Source organism: Hypomesus nipponensis, chromosome 1 (assembly GCF_054491055.1).
Source record: "Hypomesus nipponensis isolate SF chromosome 1, ASM5449105v1, whole genome shotgun sequence".
NCBI classification, from domain to species: Eukaryota; Metazoa; Chordata; class Actinopteri; order Osmeriformes; family Osmeridae; genus Hypomesus; species Hypomesus nipponensis.
The window spans coordinates 2,141,700-2,162,042 of record NC_140361.1 but is presented as its reverse complement, the minus strand read 5'-3'; the positions used below and the strand labels follow the sequence as shown (position 1 = coordinate 2,162,042).

Sequence of the window (20,343 nt, the reverse complement as noted above, 5' to 3'; positions counted from 1 at the left end):
GTGAAAGTGAGGTTCTGCTGTCAAACACTTCACAATCATGTGAAATGGTGGAGAAAATCCCTCACCGGACCCATGGAGTTGATTAAAGAGTCGTTTCAGATCAAAACGGGAAGGTGTTGATGATCCACCAAACTCCCACAGTAAAGGGAGTCTGAAGCAGCTTACGAACCCCCTCCAAGAAGCAGTCGACCATCTGGAGACAAAGTTTGAGACTGAGACCTGGCAAGATGCCTTGCCTTGGCAGGGTAGCTGAGCACCTTGACTGCAACACTACACAGCAACTGTAATATCGAAAAGCATTTCAGCAGAGTATTCATATTTTATCAAGACTCATACATGTTGTCTCATTGATAGTCAGTGTGGGATGTGTTACTCATGACATAAAACAACATGTATATCTTATATTAATCCTCAAGAGTTATAGTTTTAAAATGCTGATTGATTACTTTAATGAACTGTAGTTAAGAGTAAATATTTGTGTTGGCCAGAAGGCAACACTTTTCCTAAGGCTTAGTTTGGGAATGGTTTCATATGTAAGTCTTGTACATTTCAGTCCTTTCTCCTTGTCCTGATACACAGAACCAACCAACCTTGACATGAATTTGATTGGTTTAGCAGCAAAACATGTTCCATTGAAAAGATGATTCTGATCATTTGATGATTCTGTACTGTCTTATAACAGTGTCAATATCCCCTGATCGTAACTACTTAGATGTTACTGGATAGATAATCGAATATAATAGATTCCAGCGTGATTCTGTGTGCAACACAATACTGCTGTATGTTATGAATTTGTTGTAATTTCTTGCAGTGAGAACTTGCTGCCATTGCAATGTATTTTCCATGAAGATTAACGCATTGTTGACAGAATGTACACTATGGCATTATGGACTTAAACTTTGATGTTGGGATGCAAACATCTACTTGATATTCTCATCATTTGACTTACCCTGATCAAAGGGATTATGCAAGGAGTAGAAGCATTGAGACACATGTTTCTGAAAGGATGTAGATCATGTTGTAATGATGAAATAAAACATTTTCACTGTTTCATGTTTGAAGTTCAAATTAATATGAATGATGGATTGAGAGATTACACATCCATTCGTCGGAGAATGGTATGTTCTTTCAATCCAGATGAACCACTGGTACCGATTATTCAGATTTTGAAAACGTGCTTTGCTTTTTTGCTAGATTGGATTAGACATCTCAGACGGGCATGGTTCACCAGAGGTATCACTCCTGTATGCAGATACATAGTAATTTCTGATTAAGCGTTGTATGTAAATGCCAAAGATGATCAATCTGCAAGATGAAAAGCAGAAGGCTTGAAAGTTTTGGAATTCCATGTCGTTTTTTTTAACAGTTTTGTGAGTCACATACATTATGGCAATTTCAGCGTGGAGCCTTCTGGAAATGTGAAAGATAACTCAATCTTATCCAGAATGGAGGCATTTTCTTATTGTTCTTCTTCGTAATTGTCCTGGCCACTGAACTGAACAGGATGAGGAATCTTGTGTGTTTCTCGTCTCCCCTGGTCGTACTACAGGGAAGATTTCAGCAAAATTATGGAGATAGAGGTCATCAGCATTCAGTGTGATTGTTTCCAACATTCCGCTTGATTGATGGAAGAATGTGAGTTCGCATTCCAGCAAATTGTTTTTTTTTTTGTGGCGCCAGAGGAAGGAACAAGACAGATTTTGACATTTCTGTTTGGTGCACAAACAGGAAAACATCCTGGAACCGTAATGTCTGGGCTGAGTAACATATGTACACAGCCAACTTTAAACATATTACACCAAACTGAAGCTTATGAAAATATTCATAAATCAATAAAGATTACCCCAATAATGATTGGCAAATCATTTGTGATAGACTTTTGCGAGAAAAAAAAAGAAAAAAAAAGAAAGAAAAGAAATGTGGTGCACGTCAGGCTTGTGAACACATGCTGCATACTGTAAGCACCTTGTCCTCGTCACAGTGAACACTAATACGACGATGAGGTCGCGGCGAACACTAACAAGAGGATGAGGCTGATAATGAACCAGATTTTGTGCCGTGAGAACGTCTTGTCCTGTTTCTGCAGTCTAGGCATGTTTGCAAATTGGTCAGATAAATCACCGCACACAGCAGCACGCATAATGACCCCAGGAGTAATGCAGGGACAGAATGATGTATTTATATGATGAAATACATGAATCACCACAGTTGTTCCATGTGACAGAGGGCTATAGTCTGGTGTTGTAAGCTAAGCTGGATAAACCAACCAGACCAAAGGACACAAGAGAGGATCCTATTTATTCATGCATGCTGAGCAACAGTTAGTGTGCATGAAAACAGCTTATCCACAAGTATGAGCTGTGGGATGTTATGCTGAATACTGCTGCACACATGGAAAGTCATTGGTTAGCATGGACCTTTACTATTATAAGCAATCGTTGTAACGTAGGTTTTGTTGCACCTTGCATGAATGTAAATCGTCCTGTTACGTTTGTCAACACTCGTTTGTCTAATCCAATTTGACATTGGAGAAATCTGAATGCAGACACATTAATTAAGTGCAAATGTGAGGATGTGCCTGGAACTGTGACGTGAGCTTGGTGTTGAGACCAAAAGGAAACGCTTCTTCATCGCTTAACGTTTACGGCGCCACAAGCCCCGTCTCAAACTCTCCTCCTCACATCTCTCCTCCCCCTCTCTGTCTGAGCTGTGGTCAGTTTAATTACAGAGGGAGGGGGAGGAGGAGGGGGCACCAGTCAGTGACACGGCTTTATCTCAATGAAGGGAACACTGGATCACAAGGAAAGCTCTCTTTGGATGACACAAGCTGTCCAATCTATTTCCCCGGTGACTCCCAACGACAGCCAGTGCCTTTTATGTTTCAATTAACTCAAGCCTCTCTGAGATATAGGAAGACAACTCGTAGAACTGTGTGTGATTGGCTGCGGACGAGCTATTTATACCCACTCTGCAAAGAATGGAATCCACAGAAATGCTCGTCCAATGGGAAATTAAGGTTTAACAACGCCACTGTCTTGCTCCTAACAAGTTATCTTCGGTTCAGCTCACACTTCAACTGACAGTAGTCAGACAAGACTGGACCTTTATTTCTTACTGAGAAGTCAAGGTTTTCTGAATAAGCCGCAAAAGCTGGAAAAAGCAGTCTTTACAATTTTTGTTTACGTATTAATGTGTACAGTGCAGACATATTGGCATTCCATATGGTTGCAAGCACATTTAAGATGTCCTGTAGTTAATGACACACAGAGTTTTGGTGTGACTGCAGCAGCTTAAAACACTGGTGAAGCATGAGGCCAACATATTGTTTTTTAATCAAGGATCCACTGTCTGGCTCACATACGCACCTACAGACGTAAACATCCCAATGATTCACTTACATCACTGTAAGTTCTAAAGATGAGCTGCTGGGTTGAACAGAAGCATCATCAGATGTGGGGAAACATTCTAATATGAACAATTAGTCCAGCATCACTCAGCACCTGCAGTTTCTGACAATCATCATTAAACATGGCAGGAGTTGATAGTTGGTATTTATTACAGAGGACGGGGATAGTCTCAAGAAATATGTGCTAGAGAAGACCCTGAGGTCTCATTGACTTGTGACTGCAAAGGATTGTGGTGTGTTGATTGTTTTGAGATACTTTCCAACTCCATAGTTAGGGTTCATGAAACCCTAAAGAAAGAATACTAGTGCCTGGTGAGTAAAACACGATTTTGACTGTAAAATGAATTTCATATGTATGCTTTCCCTTACATCATATAAATTCACTTCAGGGGACCACCATTCATCCATTGTAAGAAACTCTGGCTGATTCCATCTGAAATCAAAATAACAGTCACAGAAGATAGAATCCCTCAAAGCAATAAATCTGTCTCAAACAATGTAGTAATATCTCTGACGATATGAGCTTGACATTGCTGCATTTGGTATCAGCTTTTTCGTAAAGAACAAATGATACAAGATGTATCACTCTTGCAATGTGAAACCTTTTTTTTGCTTTCCTCTATACTCAACGACACATTTATGAAAATAAACTGACATTTATTTTAAAACACAGATTGACCCATTTCTGCACCAGGGAAGAGAAAGAGTTAAAAAAAAAAAAGTCTTTAAAAGCAACAATCCAAGCCAATTTCCTTATAACTAATGACATGAGCCAGGAACTTACATCACAATAGTTTTTCTGACATTTAATAATTAGGAGTCCACTAGGACTGATTTTTAACTCTGAGTAACAGTATCACAGTTGAGAGGTTTTCTGGCTCTGCCTCTTTCCTATCCCCCCATTTTTTATAATTATTTTGTCATCTGTGGCTTCTGTGACACATACTACTGCTCTCGCATAATCCCATTTGAGACAGGAAACAATATATCCAAATAGAAACATCGAGGGTACAATCCTAATTTTCTCTTTAGAGAAATAAATGGGATTCAAATAAGTTTTACCGTCCTGCTAAACAAAGCCACACAGTCAAATTATACTGTAATAGATTCAGAGAAGTCTTCAAGACCAGCCCCCTTGAGAGATAAGCCTGACTCTACAGTTCTTAGGATGTAGTTTGTTAAAAATGCATCTTATGTTAAGGATGGATCTAGATCAGAGTGTTGGAAGTCTACATATCAAACTTATAAATAGATCAAAAACAAACCTTCCTCTGACCCGGTGAAAGTTTTCTCATTCATAAAAGCTGTTGATTCTCTTGAAATCCCTTCCCAAATGAAAACAAGACTCAGAGCTGCTAAGCGTTTTGTTTCACAAAGAAGTATCAATCAAGCTTGTTTGTATACTTATGTGTTGTGGGGCAGCCTCAATGAAATGACCTGCACGGTGTATAGCTGTGTCCTCTTCCCTACTGCCACAGCCATATTCATGACCACATTCATTTTATATATCGTACAGTTCATCTTCAATTCTATAGACCTTATTAAAGACCATTCTTTTATCTGAGACAGGATCTTAATGTGTTGAAAAAATTGAGCGAGGCAGGGCTTTGTATTTCTCCAATTTGTGTCAAATTAACTATCCCTGTGGCACATAATGGCCTCACCATGAAATGTTATTCCAGATTTCAATTGAAATCCTGTAGAAGGATATATAATGTGTTGTACATGTCTTGCCATTTCGCTGTCAGCTGTGACACATTGGAACTCTTATGATTCATTAGTGAATTATTAATGAATGAAACATGTTATAGAAGTCTGAGGAAGGCAAAAATATTAATAAATGGAATCAAATTACAGAAGTAAAAAAATAAAATAAACATCAAACTTATTCACAGTGGGAACCCTGAAACTACAACTATCAATGAGGGTAAGTCTTCTTTTTGTATGTATATTTTACCACACAAAACAAACTGTTAGCTTTCAATATACAGTGTACTTGTTTGCCTCCTGACTGGTTGTGAAGAAGAACTTAACACATAGTACGTTTATTGTCCCAGTATATCTGTAAGTACATGATTATTTTAGAAGTAAAGGTTGGATAGCTGTCATAATTGCCTTCTCTTGATTGACATGTCATTGTTAAATTAATTACTTTGTGCCTTTTATTACTTGGCCACGAACACAGTTGGCTTTATCTCTCCAACTGGGAAGATTACTCAACTTTTAATTAAGTCTAATCATTCATCAGACAAACGAGACATGGATCAGAAATGAATATTTCAGCATCCTTACATAACATAACATCCTGTCGAAGTTTCATTAGGCGTTTATGTATGAGAGATTTAAATATGTAAATATCCCTATGATATGTGCTGAAGCCCATGATGGCTGTCAGAAGTTGGTGTTTATTTCATGTCCAGGGAATTTACGTGTTATCAGCGGTGGCTAGTTCAGATCTTGCTCCAACCCAGGCATCCTCCTCCTCACCAGCTGTCTCTTTGATTAGTTATATCAGAAAAGCCCTCATCGGAGATCTTCTCTTTCGTTTAGTTCCCTCCAGGCCTCGCCTTGCCTCTCCATTTGACTGTGGGAAGGGAGCTCTCAGCTGATTTGACTCAGGAGACTTGGCGGTAGTCTGAAGTGGAACTTGCTATCTCCGAGTCAGAAGTATGGCTCAAGGGCTCAGGTTGCTCCGAGAGATGTGTGAAGTTAACATCGGTTGAGCTCAACAAGCCAAGAAGGTGACAAAGTGTGAGGAGAACTGACAGACTACAGACTCTCTAGTCTTGAAGGTCCTGGACTTGAAGTGAATCCCGAAGGTGTTACCCTTCAGTTTGGCACCTGCTAGAACATTTCTTAATACCAATATGATCTTATATATATATATATATATATATATATATATATTTTTTTTTACAATTCTTTGGGAAGCTTGTATGATAGGTGCACTTACCACATGCATTTTCTGTTGTTCCCCCCAACACATTCAAGTTCCCTTTCTGTCATCATTTTACCAAAAGCAAAAATACAAGTATTCTTTGGCCAAGCAGTCGTCCTTAAATGGGAAAAAAGCCCCCTTCTCCCCCCCCGGTGCAAGTCAACAATGTGTCAAGTATTCTATGAAGACCCCAGTCTTGATTGAAAGTGGGCGAACAATGAAAGCCATTGTGACAGAGACAGAGAAGGGAAAATTACCTTTATCTGGGATTAATAATAAACCATGTGTCAGGCAAAATGCTATAATGGTAGCTTTTGGACCACAGTCTTCCATCTTGATGGATGGGTACACAACATGTTCTTTTGAGGTGTCTTGAATTGTGAATGTCAGAGCTGAAAAACACATGGATAGCAGATGACAGACGACAGTATTTCGTCAAACACACTTAAGATTCTGTTCTTTCTTGATACTGTATTTCTGAAATTATTCATATATATCTCTACACAGCTTTGAGTATAATTAAAAATAAGATGATTACAGCTACCGTTAATTCATAATCAAATATAGAAAAAATTTATAAATATGCAATGGTTCGAAATACCTTATTTGACATCCTCATATGGTCAAACGTGTTCTATTATTTTTTTTTATCTACAGCATGTTTTCTTTTATAATGAACCCCAGTCAGGTTCAGAAGACCATCAGAATCAATTGACTTCAGTCTATACATTTGGACATCCACAAACTCTAAGAACGGAATGATGATTATGTCTATCTGTATTTCTTACATAATGTATATTCTGTTCCTGTTCTTCTGATAACCGTCTGCATTGTTATAACGTGTAGTTCAATTCAATGATGATCAACAACAATCTGTTTTTACTAATTACTAGACAACTCGCATTTATTTGTTTAACCGAATTTCGAACTTGTTCTCTACAGTGGTTTTTTGTGTCGTTTTCAATTTGAGCACAGTTACAGGACAGTCTGTGAAGATCTGCATTGTTATTGTCTCAGTAACTTTAACACATTGCAAGGTGCCTGAGCTCCACCGGAACCCCTCCACTCACCTCGAGAAAGGAAAACCTTGCATAACCAGAAGCACACATCCAGAAATAGTCCAGGTAATAGGCCTGCATCTTTTACAGATGAAGAGAAATCTATGTGCATAGGTAACGGAGCTACTCAGACAAAAACATTTTTTTAAGTATCAAGGAGGTTAAAAACAACAACAACAACAACAACAACAAGAAATCTAACATGGAGGTTAGGTAAGAACACAGCACGCTTTGTGTTTTCAGAGACTAGCACAGCTCCCATGAGTCACGATCACTCGGAAAGAGACCCAGCTCCGCATTACCTCTCTCCCTGGGGACATCGATATGTTGAGGTTCACCTTTTAGTGGAGGAAGCACTCATGCTGTTTTTATGCTGCCAATAGTTTATGCCACACAATCTCCAGTCTTATAAACTCTATAGTTTTCCTTACGCTACGTAATGTATTCATGTGATTTGATGTTTGTATTAGCAGTTAAGTTGGAGAAAAAAAGAAGACAAGATGCCTGTTACAGATTGTGTGCGTAGAATCTGCATTCATGTTAATATCCAGTCTGAATAATTCACTGTTGAGTCACTGTTTGTAAGCCACACTACAGCAATCTTACAGTAAAATGAAAATGTCCCAAAATAGCAACAGAGATAGTGACTCAATCCAGGAGGATCCTGGCCATGAAATATGAAATATAGCAGCATTACAAACCACTGTTGACCTTCTAAAATGCAGTCACAAAATATTACCACCAAGATGAATGAAGTCATTTAATCAAAAAGCCTTTCAAACATTCCCTGGTTTTATCTCAGTTTGCAGCTGTGTGGCCCAAACACATCCCAGCCCTGGCTGTGTCAGTTCAGGCTTGACTGACTAACATAAACTGGACCTCTGCATATCATATACAGTAAGGACAAATCAACTATAGGAGGAATACATAGTTTACTGAGAATGTGATTTTCCTTTCTCCCTCATCAACACATACTGTAACCTCGCATGCATTTGCAAACACCAGCACTGCACAGGGAGATACAGAGAATGTAGATTACCTGCTAACACCCAGCTTCAGCCTACAGAGCAAGCCACTGAGATACATATTTAATACATACATCCCTGAGTGTTTCTCTGTAGAACTGGGAACCCAATTGTTCTTTCAAATCTATAGTTTGTTTGTACAGTAGTTAATAGCATGACGATGATCTCTGGGACCACACTGATTGTGTGGTAGGGAAGGGGGGGAATGTGGATGCCATGCGGGGTGTGTAGATATAGCCATGCGGGGGGTGTAGATATAGCCATGCTGGGTGTGTAGATATAGCCATGCTGGGTGTGTAGATATAGCCATGCGGGGTGTGTAGATATAGCCATGCGGGGTGTGTAGATATAGCCATGCGGGGTGTGTAGATATAGCCATGCGGGGTGTGTAGATATAGCCATGCGGGGTGTGTGGATATAGCCATGCGGGGTGTGTAGATATAGCCATGCGGGATTTGTAGATATAGCCATGCGGGGTGTAGATATAGCCATGCGGGGTGTGTAGATATAGCCATGCGGGGTGTAGATATAGCCATGCGGGGTGTGTAGATATAGCCATGCGGGGTGTGTAGATATAGCCATGCGGGGTGTGTAGATATAGCCATGCGGGGTGTGTAGATATAGCCATGGGGGTGTGTAGATATAGCCATGCGGGGTGTGTAGATATAGCCATGCGGGGGGTGTAGATATAGCCATGCGGGGTGTGTAGATATAGCCATGCGGGGTGTAGATATAGCCATGCGGGGTGTGTAGATATAGCCATGCGGGGTGTGTAGATATAGCCATGCGGGGTGTGTAGATATAGCCATGCGGGGTGTAGATATAGCCATGCGGGGTGTGTAGATATAGCCATGCGGGGTGTGTAGATATAGCCATGCGGGGTGTGTAGATATAGCCATGCGGGGTGTGTAGATATAGCCATGCGGGGTGTAGATATAGCCATTCGGGGTGTAGATATAGCCATGCGGGGTGTGTAGATATAGCCATGCGGGGTGTGTAGATATAGCCATGCGGGGTGTAGATATAGCCATGCGGGGTGTGTAGTGTAGCAAACCAGGGGAGTCAGGCCGGCCAATCCGGCCTCGTGGGTGGGTCCCTCGACTACGATTGGGCGACGTGATAGAGGGCGTCTACCTGCCAGTCGAGGTGCTGCAGCCACTGGGCACCTGGCACTGGACACACCTGGAGCCCATCAGGCAATTAGGCGAGGGCTTAAAGGGGAGCCAGCCCAAGTCCAGGGGGGGAGAGAACCAGAAAGACAACCCTGGAGGAGCGTTGCCCAACCCGCTAACCTTTCCCTCTGCTTTGACCCCCCAGAACCCCACTCCTTGAAGGATTACAGACCCCGGACGGGAAGACCTCTAATTTACAGTTTGTCCCACTACCCTTACCCTGCAATCTTATAGTAAAGAACAATTTATGTTAACCTCCGGTGTCTGAGTCCTATTGTATGGTGTATCGGGCCTCCAAGTCCCCTGGGTTGCCACAGTAGATATAGCCATGCGGGGGGTGTAGATATAGCCATGCGGGGTGTGTAGATATAGCCATGCGGGGTGTGTAGATATAGCCATGCGGGGTGTGTAGATATAGCCATGCGGGGTGTGTAGACTTTGCCATGCAACTAATGGAACCTATAGAGAGAGAAAAAGAAGGAATTCAAAAAGGATTTAAAGATTTGTAAAAACGTCAGATGTTTGGCTGAGATGAGTCTGCATTTGTTAGCACACTGAAGCCCCAGCTGCAGTTTATCCTACAATAACTGGCTTAACACCAAATAAAGTGTGGCATTCATGCAAAATGGGATGGGAAATTTTATTGAGTTTCAGGCAAATGGCTCTTTGGAGCAGCACAACAAATTAATTAATTGTGTGGTTTTAAAAGAGCTGTCTTTCAAAACAATTGGCACAATTTGGTGGCATGCATCTGGCTATACAGCTGTGAAGTATATAAATGACAGGCAGTGACAATGATTATGGATCATTAGCCTTCTCATTAACAGCCATATAAACTGTATTATTGCACGGGAAGATCCATGCCCTTAGACCACACAAATTTGCTACGTAAAAAAAAAATATATATAATTATAATAATTGTTATATGTAGTTCTATGGCTGAGACACATATTCTGTCCTTGAAAGTTGTGTTGTGTGTGCCATATACTGTCACAGGAACGGTTTGACATTCATCTGAACGTTAATGCATAGGAGACATACCTCTCCATAGGCATCTGATGGGGACTGATTAAAAACTGTACAGGAACCATTCAGCTATGAAATGTGGATAGAACTGTTCCCTTGTAATCAAGGAGGATATTTTTCATTTTCTGTTTGCACTGTTTACAGTTTAAACTAAATGAATAAACTGCACGCACACAGGTGCACTGCTCCTTGAGAACTATTCCTCCTCATTTTGATCATCGGATCAATCAGTGGATTTGATGTCATTAAAAGTAAAGGTTATGACAGTCGTGCATATACTGTAAACCACAATCAAATACAGTGCAGATACAGACAAAGTGATCTTTGAATTGATTGCGTGGCAGTGATTAAATGTCAAGGTCTTTCTTTTGCCTTTGTCATGAACATGTGTTTTGCATCTTCTGTCCCTATCAATGTTGTTAATAACTTCACTCTCTATTGTCACATTGCTTTCCTTTAGAGACAAGCAAAGTTCAAAATAGAATCTCACTTAATTTATTTATGTCATTTGTTTCAATCATCCACCCTCCTCATCCACTGGATGGCTTAACGAGCCAGATTTGCAGGTGCCCCTCCCCTCCCCTTACTGTAAACACGTTTGGAGTCCCTTAAGGATCGTTAACTCGTCTCTGTCGACCTGCCGGCCGATCTCCCAGCGCTCTCACTCCTTCTCAAACTGTCCGCTCATCAGCGTTCACCCCTTAACAGATGAGTTCCCTCAGCCTTGTGGCTCCTCGTCCAGGGGGTTGTCTGTGCAGCTGTGATCAGCGCACTAGAGCAGCAGGAGTGCTTCTTCATTTACATCTCTGCTGGTTCAATCCCCTCCCCCCCCCCCCCGTCCCTCCCCCCCTCTCCCTCTCCCCCTCCCCCTCCCCCCCTCCCTCCCTCCCTCCCTCTCCCTCTGCCTCTCCCTCTCTCCCTCTCTCCCTCTCTCTCTCACTTTCTCTCCCTGGGTAAACAGATCTACCTAAATGTGTGAAGAGAGACAGTTTTTTCCACTTTGGTGCTCAGATTGCTTCACTGACCAGCCCAAGGTCAACATAGATGATGCATCTTCTAATGTTGCTAAGGCTGAGCTGAACACTTCCTCTTCCTGCTTGGAATTGAAGCTATAAATTCATGTGGACGTTACACCAAATGCTTCTATGGCTGAACACTCGAGGCAAACTTACTGCATGGAGCTTGTCATTGTACATGGTATAAATAGATATATTCACAAAGGAAATCAACACTGACAAGACACACTATTGTGTTGTGCTTTCATTTAACTACATGCTCTTGTGGTTCTTACCTTTGGCACTTATTTGGTTTTTCACAATGTATGCTTCTTGTTTTGGCTACTTGCAATGTTTGGGGCTATCTCGTTGTTATGATCAGTGACCTACGCACTTTTGTAAAGCTCTCTCTTGCAAGTCGCTTTGGATAAAAGCGTCTGCTAAATTAATACATGTAAATAAGACTCTCTTTACACTGAGTTTACAGGGTGTTGTTGTGGCTCAACTACAAGGCTTCCTAGTACTTTGCCCAGAAGCATTGAGGCTGAAGAACATTGGTTACCCTACAGTATTTAATGAGACCATCTCCAGATCACAATGGTTTTGTGTAATTAAAGAGCTCTGTAAGTGCTATCAACCGGTTTGAGTTGCCACAGTTACACACGCACATCCCATAGCAGTGAGTGCTTGTCACCTTATGAAAATGAATTCATTTACAGACCAGAATCATGAATATGAAAATAGATGAGAACACAAAAGAAAATAAGGGTATACTGAACTAAAACCCACTAAACAGGCATCCTTGCTCAACATTTACTTGGTTTGACGTTAACAGTAAACTTCTAAAAGGTTGTAATGTTGCTCCTGTAGTCTGGAACGGGAAAGACGCACCCTCCAATTACACAGTAAGAATCCACTTTGTATAAAAAAAATCATAAACTTTATAATCTAAAGATGCTGAGGTGAGATAAAGCTGTGAGATAAAGCTGTGTGAATAGTTCCGGGGAAGGAGAGGACCAATCAGTACAAGACAAGCTGAAAACATCCAGGCCAATCTGTCAACTGAAACATAATAATAATAAATAATAAGTCAATAAAGTTGGTTCATTGTGCATTGACCCATTCAAGTCTAGACATGTGTCATTTGAGTGTATTACCCATTAGAGCTGTAAGCAGACTTCCTACTTTAACTTTTAAGAAAGCTACCATTTCACCAGTTTGGGGTCAGCATCTCACCACAGAGAACATCATCTACCGTTTTTCCTGCAGTCACACTTAAAAAGCACTCCATTTGACAACATCTTGAAACCCCTTCAAGGCAGAGAATCCTTTTCTAAAGTGCCAAAAGATTCAGTAAGAACGTGGCTGCAAAGAAGATGTCTTGAGACGTCACCTTGGAGTGACCTGGACTTCACTCCTCTCCAATATCCTGGTCATCACAGAGACGGCCTTTCCACATTCGTACTTTTACCTTTCATATTAATGAAGCACAGCTCTTTCATCCTTCAAAGGCATAGAATCAGAATCATACTTCATTTCATTGATACCTTTTTTTATTCGTATCTTATTTAAATTGACTTTTTCCAGCTTCTTGATCAGTTTTGTGGAAAATGTTCAGTCCGTTGATGGACAGCTGTATAGAGATCTGTGACTTGTGACAAGCAAGCAGTCTGTCTCGGTGAACAGAAAAAGGCCTCTCGTTAGTCCAATTTTTTCCATTAGCTTGCTTTTATACACTTAATATGTTTTGTAAGGTATGTCCTCTTAATGCACATATCTTTGCCTACCATTCATGGTAACATTTTTATTTTTTATTTTTTATGTTTCGTTTTTTGTTTGTATAACATGTCATGTTTCGTCACGATGTATTCATTCATGCTATGTGTGTGCTTTGTAATATGTTGGCACTTCACATTCTCCAGGAGAGTGCTCAATCGTCTAATTTCAGAAAGGTCAGGGAATAATTTTTACAGTTCTCCTATATTGGCCCAAATGAGTCATTTCCTTTGCTTTCCTCTGAAAAATTAGTGTCAAACATACGTGTTCTTATCCCCTGACCCCCCACTGTTATATAAATAAAGTTTTGTTCGATATGCCGAAGAGAACAATCTCAGGACAAGTCATTTCAAACTACTCTTTTTTTTTGTTAACAAGCTAAGGCAATTCCCTTTGAACTTCCTATGCATGACTTGGTGTACTGTACAGTCACTTACTTACATGAAAGAATGGAAGATTGGAGGAAACTGTCTGGGATGTCATGTTTGGCTTTTGAAGACCTTTGATTTGGTTGAAGAATCAAGCATCCATCCACACTATGTAGCACAAAAGAAATAAGAGATTGCATGATCATTTGAATCCGGATTATTAGTTCAGGACTGTGTAAGTACATCAAGCGAACACTGGACGTTTACGAGACTCCAGGTCCATTCAACACTCTTTGTACCCATGTAGATGTTAATGCGTAACACCCATTTTGACAGCAATTCATTTCCCCCGTTTATGAGCTCTCAACTTAGGTGCGCGGGAGCACTGAAAGAGCTATTTTAGCTTGAAGAGCAGTCTCATTCCCAATTTCATGCCTTCTGCTCCCCGGACAGAGAGAAAGAAAGCTGAATAAGGCGGCTGTATAGAGAAGTGTACAAGCTGAAGAAGGAGGCTGTCTAAGGGTGCCATGTCCAATTTATTGCACGGATGCGCTGCCATTGATACCAAGTTAAAACAGGTACTTCACTGTTTAGAGCGTTTGTCTAGTGTTTTTTCGATTAAAATGTTAGATTTTCACTAATTGGATGGAGATAGTACAAGTTGTTTAAATTTACTTTTTTTTCTTTCTTTCTTACAAATGAGACATGTCTTCTCAAACGCTAAAATCCAGGAATGATACTAGTTGGGTCAGTTTTTCCCAGCCAGACAGTTACACGTCATTGTAATTGCACAGTATGCAACAAGGACTACTTTTAGTTGGTTTTTATCTTCTCAAGAGATTATTCAAATTGATTTATTCTTGGACATTAGAATTTCAATGAATAAACAATCAGTGTTTTTTTTAAACCACGTTGGTATGTGGTAAGGTTACATGGGTTGAACACGTGCAGACAGATCTATTTAATCAGCATGTAGAACAATACTCCAGTTCTTGGTGACATTAATATTCACATGTACACGGTACATTCCCCAGAACAGACTGTGGAGTGAAAACTTGGCAGTATGAAGAAAGAATCCACAATTAAATCTACTCTGTGCCTTAAGGAGACTGCTAAGCTTCCCTCAGCATATTTTCCTGTTCTACAGTAAACGCAGTGACTCGTATAAGGGTGTGATATGCATGTTCTGTTCAGTGTCATTGACCAACTGTCTCTTAACTTTACATCCCCTCATTAAAAAGAGAGGGTTGCGAGCTTTAATCCTGGGATTAGGAGTGAAGAGCGCTGTTGGACGTTAGGGACCTGCTTGAGTCGATAGCAGGGTGGCAGTCTAAAATGGATGGGGGATCTGACATGAGTTAGTATGGATGGGAGGGAGGGAGGCAGCGGGGGTTACCTGGGAAACCTGGAATTTGAGAGTCCCGGGTGTGTGATTGGTCCACATGCAAGGAAACTGTCTGCTCAATAGAAGACAATGCTGCAGCCAGTACTGGTCAAGACTAATGGGATGGGATGGAGAGAATGACATCAGGATTGCAACAATACTTTTTGTTTACAAGGTAGATGGAAATTGGACATGGAACGTCCTCTGAATCGATTCAGTTAAGCAATTTACGGTACAAAGACTGGAAGATTGGAGAAAAGTATTATATAGGGTGTCAGTTTTGTTTTTTCAACTTTTGAAGACCTTTAGAAAGTTAAAATCCCTATTTAAATGCATGGTCAAGACCAGTCAACATCAAACCAAGTTCATTTTTTGGCATGATTATAAGAAATTATGCAGATTTAACACTCAACTTTTAATTGCAGAGCATTTAATTAACCAACTAATTTGATCTTCCAAAATCCACATTAAAGTACATGGCCTACTGTATACTGGTGATAAGCACCCATCGAGTCATTAAGCCTCCTGTAAAGAAGACACTTCCCAAAAGATACATGCACCATTTTAATGAGACTTTTACATCTTTTGCACAATGCCTAGACCTTTCAATAGATATTTCCATCACCGTCTGTTTTTGTTTTTTTTTTACCTCAGGAGAGAAAAGTGCTCAAGTTCTTGAGTCCTCTGAATACTACTGCCAAGTGTGTGTTCCAATCTATAAATAAATGACTGAAAAGATGATTCAGGAGCTGTGAATGGTAGTGAATGTGGAGAGACGGGTTCAACATGAGATATTCTGTAGCTAACTCATGCAGCTCCAGGCCCTGAAAGGAGGCATGTCGACAGTGTGGGGCATTGCCATCTAGTGGCTTGTCATTCTTCACTTCATTGCGTCTTTGACAAAGCAGTCAGGATGGAACCAGTCAGGCAGATACAGGAGGCCAGGACAAGGATGCAGCAATTCCCCCAACCTTATAAAAGAGATAAGGGCTGTTCAAAAAAATTGTCACAGATGAATTATTTTTTTTGCGTTTCGGAGTAAAATGAGAACTTTGTTGTGGAAATGTAAGCCAGTGTACTCTGTGGTTGGCTAAACAGCAGCAAACTTGGATGATACAGGGTAAAGGGAGGGGGGGGACTATTTGCTCAATAACAAATACACCACGGGGGATTTGAACCTGTAACCTCTTGGATGAAATGCTCCAACCACTGAGCTACCGTCTACCCATCCCCTAGAGGTGTTGTATTGTATTTGTAAAAGAAAAGTTGAAACGAGATCTCCACCCCACCCACATGCAATTCCTTGACATTTTCCATTGTTGGTCGGACGATGTGTTTCTAATTGTCAAACGCAACCGTCTCCTCAGTCTGCTCCTATGCATCATGCATGTCCTTCATCGTGGACAAGAGCAGAAAGCAGTCAAAAGGGGGTGTGCATAATCACGGAGGCAAGGTAGAAATATTCTGCAGGAAAGAGCTAATCAAAACCAAATTACATGCTAATTCTTTGAATCTGGTTCGGTCTTAGCAAAGGAGATGAGCAGATACACTTGAGAACAGATTGCCAATATCAGAGGCGCGGTAAAATTATACTCTTACAATTTTCAATTGTAGCGTGGAAAATTAGATGCATGTCTAATCTAGAGGGGGTACATAACTGTGTTGATTGTTGATGGAGCCAGAGATACATATTTAGAGATCTTCAAGGAGAGCTGGCGAGAAGATGCCAAGACAAAAACTGGCTAATGAAAACAGCTTTGTGTAAATGAAGATAAACAGATCTTAACTTGATCTCCCTGAACACCAAACATCCCCACAGTTCTGCCACCAGACCGTAACCCTAACATGGGGAACAACCAGTACGTTTGAAAGGTTACACACATGGACAACATCCATCCCTGTGGAAATGTTCAAATGTGTTGAGCAGAAGAAGTTGGGTATCAGCCATGACAGTGAGGTGAAACTGTATGTTGCCTGGTTACATACAGCTATCACAATGGGAAAGGTCACCATTGAACTCAAGTAGATGTTGGCTAGGAACCAGCAGTAGTTAGCTAGCGTCCACATGAAACCAGACGCAAACCCTTCGGAGAGAGAGGAGAGAGGAGAGAGAGAGCGAGAGCAATGCAGTAAAACTTGGGTACATGCGGTACAATGTCTGGTATATTAAAATTCTCTCCACAAAGCAAATCTGCTCCCAGGCAAACAGAATTTATTTGAGAATAAAGATCAATTGAAATCATATTATTTGTTCTTCTTAATGACATGTTCATATCTAAAATACCAGTTTCAATAAAAAAAACAATTTACCAAACTCAATTTACACAGTCAGTAAATCAAATCCTCAGCTGACCTCCGACAAACAGAAGAATATGGGAGACTATACTGAGTAATTGACAGACTCCAGCCAACTCAGAGCATTTTGAAGGAGTGCTTTTAGTGAGTTGTGAGCAGAATCAAAAAGGTACCTACATTACATGTAGTCATTTAGCAGACGCTCTTATCAAGAACGACTCAAAGTAAGTACAGGGACATTCCCCCGAGGCAAGTAGGGTGAAGTGCATTGCCCAAGGACACAACGTCATTTTACGCGGCCGGGAATCAAACCGGCAACCTTCTGATTACCAGCCCGATTCCTTTACCGCTCAGCCATCCGACTCCCGTACCTGGCAGTACAGCTCAGGGTGGCACCCTGGGTCTGTTAGTCATTGAAGCACTGTGGATCAGGAAGTACACTGTGCTGGTGAGGAAAATGCCACAGCAGTGAGCGTACACACAGTCAGGATCTGACAAACCCAGTAGAAGATGCTGTCTTGGCAAGCGGCCCGGCTCTTGATGCACAGGATGGGGACAAAGGACAAGCTGTCCACCAGGCCCTACGCCTTGGCCAGCCAGCAGCCTCTGGGAAACCATTACCCTTGCGAGACTTATGAAGACTTCAAGGAGAACATATTAACATGACAAGAGACGCAGCGAGAGCTGGTGCAGCCCTGTAGACCCGTGACCTGAAATTAAAGTTGTCGCATTCACAAAGAGATCAAACGGAACTCGGGTCCTCAAAAGGAACGTATACGGGTTTGCCTCGATTCAGCATTCAAGCCACATTACCACACACACACACACACACACACACAACTGAAGGTATACATTATTCATACAGGAAGAGACCGTTATAAGTGAGATGGATGTGCTCTCACATGAATCGTTTCGTCTTTGGCCCTATGACTTCTATCCAGGACTCAGAGGGTTCACACCCAGATCTCACCCTCTGCAAAATGGACCGGCGCAGGAGGTTGGAGTGGCAATGATGGAAACATCAGTCATCCTGACATGTGCTATAACAAGACTACCGCGGTCAGGACAGTGATGAGAATGTCAATTGCTTAGCCACGGACTACATATTCTCTCTTAAAGTGGAAGGGAAACTCATCTTGCAATTTTTGGGGTGGTCTTTCACGTTTGAGAAAAGCTGTGACAATCTGGAGTGTGATGGACACCTGTGTGTGTGTGTGTGTGTGTGTGTGTGTGTGTGTGTGTGTGTGAGTGAGTGAGTGAGTGAGTGAGTGAGTGAGTGAGAGAGAGAGAGAGAGAGAGAGAGAGAGAGAGGATTCTTTAGGAAGTCAACTTTGAACACACTGTCAGGAAGTGGGAGAGGCGAGCCAGCATGAGGACGTGCCTCCATGTCTGTTCTCACAAAGAAGAAGATGAGCCAGCTGGAAATCAAAGGGCTCTGTTAGCCTTGTGCCACGTGCCCCTCTAAGCACTTCAAATGAACAGGAAAGTGTCCTTCACCAGCTCCAGGATGTGAGTCGATAATACGTCTTACCCAGGGCCGGCCCGAGCCTTTATGGGGCCTTAAGCAAAATTGATTTGGGGGCCCCTCGGCGTCGCTTATCGTTGCCGATTAAAAAAAAAGAATATATATTTTTACGTAATACATTAAACTGTAATTTCATTTGCTCTTGGGGGCCCTCTGGTGGCCACAGGGGCCCTAAGCAGCCGCTTAGTTTGCTTATGCCTTGGGCCGGCCCTGGTCTTACCTCAGGAAACCCAACCCTGCACCACAGTAATTTAATAAAGGGCTGGAGATCTATACCGAACCAGCCAAACCGGTCACAAAATCAGGTTTACAATAACTTATCTTGAACTCGCCCAACCCATTAATAAACTACCGGATCCCCAAATAAGAACTCAGAGTCCAAGTCCAATGGCTTTCACTATGGAGACGACAGCTACATTACCTGTAGACAATCTTCGTTCACTACGTTATCCATGATAAACCATGAGCAGCGAAAACAGGATTTCTTACCTGTGGCCCACATCGATCTACCAAGCATCGCTAATGGATAAAACCGTGGAGAATTAAGAAACAAGTGCCCGATTAAAGACACTGCCCATATTGATGCACAGGTTACCCAGTGGAGGATTGGTGTACATTTTAATAGTGAATATTTCCCACGTTATCACCTTCAGTAAAGGACAGAGAAAGGTGGGCTGTCTGCTCACCGTCACCAGTATATCCTTTTTATTGGGACATAGCTGCTTCCAAATAAAACTGCAGCAATAAATCCATAGACTATATTTGTTGTGTTATAGTTGAAAAAGAAAAGTGGATCAACAGTGTTCGTTTCAAAACGTCTCTTCCTTTATATCTGCAAATAAGTAGGAGACAGTGCAGTTTAATCGGACCGGTCCGAAATGGCGGTTTAAGAATAAACTAGGCTATTAGTTTGTTTTATAAACGTGTTTTGAATGCAAGTCACGTTTCTGTGTTCATACCGAGTTCAACTTTCTTAGTTTGGGAGTCGTTCACAGACAAAAACATGCTGAGGATCCAAATAAAAACTACACATTGATATTCAATATCATGTTTAAATTTAGCATTTGTGATCTGTTTGAGGCGGACGACGGAATTGACACTCAGATTTCTGTTCCACATGAGGGTGCGATACTTTAGGCCTACTGGAACAGCTGAAACCAATGAGCTAAATTACAGCCTAATATCATCACTCAGCCTGTCTAGTAGTAGGCCTAAACAATAAAAACTTAAAGAAAAGTTAAAACCAATAATTAGCCTTACATAATCGGTTACTGATTAGTTTCGTGGGCCTACCTGAATTCTGAACCCACGTAAGCATGTCTGAGCAAGCCTGAGATCATTTTGCTTGCACAAAAACACATGTAACTTTATGTTG

At 41.3% G+C, this 20,343-nt stretch overlaps 2 protein-coding genes across 11 annotated transcripts in view; both read right to left on the bottom strand.

The window, feature by feature from the left end:
• rxfp1 (relaxin family peptide receptor 1) overlaps positions 1-20,343 on the bottom strand; it is an 80,098-nt gene that overhangs the window by 35,372 nt on the left and 24,383 nt on the right. For 4 of the 10 annotated variants that reach the window (XM_084697337.1, XM_084697302.1, XM_084697309.1 and 1 more), the window contains exon 2: positions 13,838-13,932. The exons of the other annotated variants lie outside the window; for them this stretch is intronic. Coding sequence is in view for 3 of the 4 variants with exons in the window: in XM_084697302.1 (XP_084553428.1) it covers positions 13,838-13,932 (95 nt within the window). In the remaining variant the exon portion in view is untranslated. The remainder of the gene's footprint in view (positions 1-13,837; positions 13,933-20,343) is intronic. 10 annotated transcript variants of the gene reach the window in all.
• Positions 16,851-19,973, bottom strand: tmem144b (transmembrane protein 144b). Its single transcript, XM_084697326.1, is given in 9 exon segments — positions 16,851-16,988; positions 17,135-17,232; positions 17,815-17,979; positions 18,785-18,861; positions 19,189-19,239; positions 19,241-19,261; positions 19,293-19,389; positions 19,458-19,538; positions 19,928-19,973. Coding segments are annotated over 9 exon segments (774 nt in total).